Source organism: Microtus ochrogaster, unplaced genomic scaffold, assembly GCF_000317375.1.
Source record: "Microtus ochrogaster isolate Prairie Vole_2 unplaced genomic scaffold, MicOch1.0 UNK2, whole genome shotgun sequence".
Taxonomy (NCBI): Eukaryota; Metazoa; Chordata; class Mammalia; order Rodentia; family Cricetidae; genus Microtus; species Microtus ochrogaster.
In genome coordinates this window covers 8523259-8529804 of record NW_004949100.1, presented here as the reverse complement: position 1 = coordinate 8529804, position 6546 = coordinate 8523259, and the positions used below count along the sequence as shown (strand labels likewise).

Sequence of the window (6546 nt, the reverse complement as noted above, 5' to 3'; positions counted from 1 at the left end):
GGTGGGCATAGGGAGGAAACTGTACAGTAGGCATAGGGAGGAAACTGTACAGTAGGCATAGGCACAAGCAGTTCTTATGGAGAACGTCGCTCTGCAGTCAACGTCTCATTAAACTGCACAAATACCACGGACTTGATAGGAGAAAACTACACAGTTATGAAGAAAAGGACCAAAAAATTAATAATAATAAGATAAATAAATGGGATCGGGTTGCAAAGAACAAGGAGTGACATGTTAAGGATTATGGACTTCAAAAGTTTCATTAAAAAAAAAACACTTACCAAAATGAAAATAAATAATGTTCATATGACTTCTCAGAAAATAAGGAACTGGCAAGATCAGGCTTATGCTTGGAGAAAGCTTCTATAGAAAGCCGCTATTAGAACCGCCTAGATGACTTTCTATGCTTTTTAATGTGTGTCTATGTGTGTGTGTCCATGTGTATGCATGTGTGAATGTCTATGTATGTGTTGGTGTGTATGTGTGAGCGTATGTGTGTGACATGTCCATTGTCACAAAGAGTCCACAGAGGCCAGAAGAAGGCATCAGATCCCCTTCTTCTAGCGCTAGAGTGACAGGTGATTGCAGTCCAGGACCTAAACTCAAGTCCTCTGCAAGAGCAAAGACAAATGGAGGGCTGTGGTTCAGTGGTTTTCATAACAGCCACACAGACCAAAGAGTGGAGATGATTCCACCCCACCACGGGCAGATTATATTTGTTGAGCATGAAAAGGAAATAACGTAAGGCATGGAAGTGGGGTAGAGCTAGCACCCCATTGGTTACACCTGATATTTGTCTTATTTGACCATGACTTGAACAGTAGGATGCTTGCGATTGACTGAGACGTGGCTATTTGTTAAAAGTATAGGTTACCCTCTTTGTATATCACAATAACTTCACCATACCAAGAAACTTTATAATTCAACTTGACAAATGAAATTATACACATTGCTACAATGTGGCGGTGCACATCTTTAATCCCAGAACTTGGAAGGCAGAGGTAGGCAGATATCTGAGTTCAAGGCCAGCCTGGTCTACAGAGTGAGTTCCAGAACACAGAGACACTGTGTCTCAAAAAAAAAGAAAAAAGAAAAAACAAACCAAGAAAGAAAATTACACCTGTTACCAAACACGCTTCTCTGAATTTAGAAACAGTTTCAAATGAATATTTGTCACACTGTCTGTGTTTGAAAAGTACCAGTACACATTCACGAGACTTTCTTTTTTTTAATATTTATTTATTTATTTATTATGTATACAATATTCTGTCTGTGTGTATGCTGCAGGCCAGAAAAGGGCACCAGATCCCATTACAGATGGTTGTGAGCCACCATGTGGTTGCTGGGAATTGAACTCAGGACCTTTGGAAGAGCAGGCAATGCTCTTAACCTCTGAGCCATCTCTCAGAACTGGTGTGTAGAGAGCATTCCTTATCTTACAGACCTCAGGTGGGCAGTCATGGTTAGAAAGGATACAGTTCAGAGAGAAAGAGGGGTAGAACTTCAATTCTACCAATAGTAGACCTGGAAAGTACAATTTTAAACCCAAGGCATTCTTTAAATTCTTAAAATTCTTTAGCAAGAGGCAAACAAAATAAGTAAGAGGACAGCGAGAGAATGTCTTTGAAGGGTGAGGGACCAATAGGAAGCAAACAAGGATCCGGGACTCTTATTCTGGTGTTGCACTTGGCAGTGTACCTGAGCTGGCACCCTTCGATCCCTTCACAGGATGATAGTGATACCAAAGGACCCAGACCCTGAGATAAGAGGAAGGACAGGTGAGCAGGGAGGTAGTGAGTCAAGCGGGCCTGGTCTGTGCCAGCCATCCACACAGCAGCGTTCAACCCTCACGCCTGGACGGCAACATGAACTCACTAGAGTACCAGAGACCAAGCGAGGCGAGAAAGAGCATTTCGGGTTTTCAATCTCATCGGTCTTCTATCTGCTTAAGTTAAGGGTTTGTCCCTAAGCAGACAGAGGCAGCTATTAGGTACAGGAAATTAAAAGGTACAGCAGAAGCACACTAAAATTAGTGAGCCCATCTAGGCTGTGTTTTCTTCCACTTCACCACCTACCTACTCCGTGACCTTGCCCGGAGAGTGTTGGCTACAAACCATTGCCTAACTCAGTTTTAACCAATGTTTAATCATAAACTAGCCCTGCTACATTATAAATATTCCAAACAACGTTTCCGCTTAGATGATTCATCCGACATCATTCTGTGGCGTTATCTTAAAGGGCACCACCTGCATTTATTTCCATTGCAAAATTACTCTCGGAGTAGACAAACCTCTTTGGTATTCTCTTTCTTCCTAAGAATCTCAATATAAATTAACATGAAGGAGAGGAGAGATCAACAGAATGACAATAGCCCTCACATCCTGCTTGCTCCATAGCCCCCCCAAAATGAATTTGAATAGCTTTAACTTTGATTGTAAGAATGACCCATTAGGGATTTGCCATCACAAAGAGAAAATGGAAGTGGAGGGTGCACACTGACGTGGAGCCCAGTCATCATTTAAAGTGTGACCCGGCTCTTGGACTTTCTTGACCTTGGGAGGGTCAACACTGCAGCTGACGAGGTAGGGTAGGGAGCCCAGTGAAAAAAGGAAGCAGTTAGGCTCAGTCCCCAGCTCCAGCACAGCAGAAAGTATAGTTACATAGAAAACTCTAGGAGAAGATAGAATTGCAGGCTATGTTCTGTGCAATGTCACATGTCATAACACATTACATACAATGTATACATAAGATGCATGAATTGGAAGCTTATGTAGAAAAAAAATCAACAGAAAGAGCAACATAGAGCAAGAATATTAACACCAGGGAACCTGATGTCAGTATCCAGTTTGTGTTCCAAAATGACAGAGAAACACTTGATTTTTGAACTAAGGATCCTTGAAAGCAATAGGTTGTGATGATCAGAGTTAGACATTCTATTTGGCAACAGAATATTTTAAACACAAGTTTAATCGTAAAGAAAACACTAACAAGATAACCAGCTGGCAACACTTCAAATGCACAGAGAACTCCTAAGGAATAGTTGACAAACATTTTTAGCAGAGGCCAGGTGGAGGTGGCCCATGCCTTTCATCCCAGCACTCAGGAGGCAGAGTCAGGCAGATATCTTGCCTGCTCTACCAAGCAAGTTCCAGGACAGCCAGGGCTACACAGAGACACCCTGTCTCAGAAAACAAACAAAAACTTAAGTAGGAATATGCGGACAAGTATGATAGTGCATGCCTTTAGTCCCAGCACTCTGGAGCCAGAATAGGTGACCCCCATAAATTTAAAGCCAGCCTGATCTACATAGCAAGTTCCAGGCCATCTGTAGCCTCACAATGAAACCCTGTCTCAAAAAAAAAAGAAATATATAAATACAAAAATTATTCAAATTTCCTCAACAAACACTGAACAGTAGCCCAACTGGTGTGTGAGGGAAAAGCATTTAATTTTAATTTCTCTCACTATATTAAAGAGACCTGAGAGGAGCTTTAGGAACACTGCACTCTTCGTGAATAAGGAATGTACCAAGTTGCCAAATTACTGCTGCTAAGCCTTCCCGTAGACTGGGATAGAAGGGAAGATGAGTAAGCACACTTGCCAGGAGTTCACAGAATGCAATTTTTCTTTACAGAATTGTAAGCATGCTTAGATAAGCAAATAGTAGCGACTTTCCTAAGATCTAGAAACCAACCACTGGTGGGAAATGATCTATATCCACAGTTCCACAAAGCAGCGTAAGTCTTGCAAACCTAGAAGTTGAATGACCAAAACCTGCCAATCAACCAGGAGTCCTGTACGAATGAAAAACCCCCCAAATCCCTTCCCCCTTCCCCCCATCCTCCACACTCAAATGAAAAGGAGAATGTTGAGTTTAACTTGCTTTCTGAAATTCTACAGAGCAAACACCATTAGTGGAAAATTCCAGGTGAAGCCTTGGCTTTTCCAGGTTTGTGAAGGAGCAAAGTTATTTCTCTTCACGACATTGCTGGGATTTTTCCACTTTCATTTCCATTCTGAATACAGTGTTTATAACTTCTCCCGCCTCCCATGCCCTCCCTCCCATCTTTCTAAGTCACCTTGAGACAACTCAAAAGTTTCAGCCCATAGAGGCACCAAAAGCCAGCTTCTGAGACATCCCTACCGTCTAGAAAGCAATGCCACTCACATCTCATGTCCTTTCACTGAAAAGTAAAAATGTAACAAACATCACTTAACATTTATTGTTTTTATTTTTCCCAAATAAATACATAAATACATGTTTTTTTAATGGGTGTGTGTGTGTCTGTGCGCGCGCGCACTCAAGCACGGGTGTGTGTGTTTGGAAACTAAAAGTCAATGTCAGGTTTTTTTCCTCAGTCTCTTCTTGGCCTTTTTGTTTTGTTGTTGTTTTTGTTTTAATATGCAGTGTCTCTTGCTGAAGCTAGAACTCACCACTTTGGCTAGGCTAGCTGACCAGATAGTCAGCAAGTCGTATGGATCCTTCCCTCTCTACGGCCTTGTCTGTCCTGGGGTTGCAGTAACTTCTTACATGAGTGCTGGGGATCAAAACTCAGGTTCTCAAGCTAGTGAGATTTAGTGGGCCATCTCCCCAGCCCTACATATGTTTCTTTAAAGAAAATAAAATTATATATGCATACGTATATACATATATATATATGTGTGTGTGGTTTCTCTGACATGCTTCCTGGTATCCTTCCTTTTCCCAGGGACTCTTTAAGCTTAATTTGAATATTTAAATATGTTATTGAGGGGCTTGGGTGTGATTTAGGAGTAGAGCTCTTTACAAGCATGCTCAAGGCCTGGATTAAATTCCTAGCGATTGGATAAAGTAGCATGTGGCACCAATAATTCCAAAATGACTTCAATGCTGGTGTAGGAAACATTTTTATAACATGAAGGAAGTCACTGAGATTTCCACATTTGGAAGGAGTCTTTTGACCCATCCGAAAAAAACATCTCAGTCTGGAGAGTCATAACAGTGCCATAGCACAGGAGTGGGAGGAGTTCAATCACAAACATACATATGCGCACCCCCCTCCCCAACTTGTCAACCCCAGAATAAATAGCCTAGTCCCAAGGCAACATAGGGGCTGTCTCTCCTTCACAGGAGTGAAGGGAACGGAAGACCTTATCTGTGAGGCACAGCTGGAATAGCAAGACATCTGTAAAAGCCTAGGATGGTTTAGCTTTTTAACTCCAGAGCGGATAAAGGGTAGACTCATCCTCACACCGAATACACTGTCTACCCAGGTGCCTGTCAGGTATTAACATCGCAAAGAAATACACCCAAGGACCCCGGCCTAGCTCTGTGTAGCTTTCTGGGAAATGCTTTCACGGAGACTTCTGAGGAAACGGCTCCTGAACTGGTCCTCTGGGATGCACGGTACCAAAACCTAGTGGGCAAGCGCTGGGAGATTCGCAAGAAAGTTCGAGGAAGGATAGGCATCGGGGTGTTGGAAAGAGAGAAATTGCACGGTGTCCCAAATTACCTCTTCTTTACTCAGCTAGGTTCACCGGACATAAGCTCAGATTGCCTGGGAACCCGGTCCCTAAAAGACTCCAGACCCGAGGGCGCAAACTCATCCGCAAAGAGCTGTAAAAGACACTCACCTCTACCCATCTCTGAGCCTCTGCAAATGCAGCCGAGCAATCGGCCTCGGCTTCCTCCATCCCTTCCATCACTAGAGCAAGAGAGGGGAGAAAGCAGCTAAGTGGGTGCACTCCGGGACCCAGACGCGTTCCCCTCCCTTTGTTGCGACGTGCAGTTTAAGTTCAGGAACCTAGCAGAACTTGCAGGTATTGCTTTCTCAAAACTCCTGAAATCGGATCAAACTCAGCAAGACTGGGGCAGGAGAGAGGAGGTAAAGAAGCTGACTAGAAGCGGTGCACAGAGAGAGCCTGGACTCCTGGGAACTTCAAAAGTCGTAAGCTCGGGCGCCGCCCTCAGCAGTGGCCCCGCCCCACCCCACCCCCTACGTTCCGGTCCTCGCCCGGGTCCTTGCTGCCACCACTTTGGTCAGACTATCTGGGCGGGGAGATGCTCCCCAGCCCGCATCCTTCCCGCCTCTGCCAGCCTTCCCTGTCCCAGGCTCTCGGGAGGCGGTGCCCCTACAGCCTGCGGCCTGACATACCAGGAATAGCTGCACACAATTGCACCTTTCCGGGCCAAGAAACTTCCCCCGCGGGGACGCGGAGCCGCCTGGCCTGGCCGCCACTGCCCTCCGGCTCCACGGAGCCCGCTGACCCGTCCCAGACGCTCCGCAGTCCCCGCTACCCCCCAGGCTTCCGGCCTCAGGTGAGGCGTCTGGCTTGGGTACGTGCGGCCGGTCCCCTAGCCGGGGCTGGCTCCGCTCCGCCCAGATTGCAGGTGGGTCGGGAGAAAGAGACCTGCCTCTTCTGTTGTCCCCTCTGGCCACAAGAGGTTCGGTGAACCGAAAGAACTTGGCTTTTCACCCACCTCGACACACACACACACACACACACACACACACACACACGCACGCACGCACGCACGCACACACACACACGCTGGGCTCAGTTCTG

The 6546-nt window shown here is 45.4% G+C and overlaps 1 protein-coding gene across 3 annotated transcripts in view; it reads right to left on the bottom strand.

The window, feature by feature from the left end:
* The window catches only part of Lmo7 (LIM domain 7), a 193363-nt gene extending 187522 nt beyond the window's left edge, over positions 1–5841 (bottom strand). For all 3 annotated transcript variants that reach the window (XM_026788357.1, XM_026788359.1, XM_026788358.1), the window contains exon 1: positions 5614–5841. In XM_026788357.1, the coding sequence (XP_026644158.1) occupies positions 5614–5682 (69 nt within the window). In that variant the 5' untranslated portion in view covers positions 5683–5841. The remainder of the gene's footprint in view (positions 1–5613) is intronic.
* Between the last annotated feature and the right edge of the window lie 705 nt (positions 5842–6546).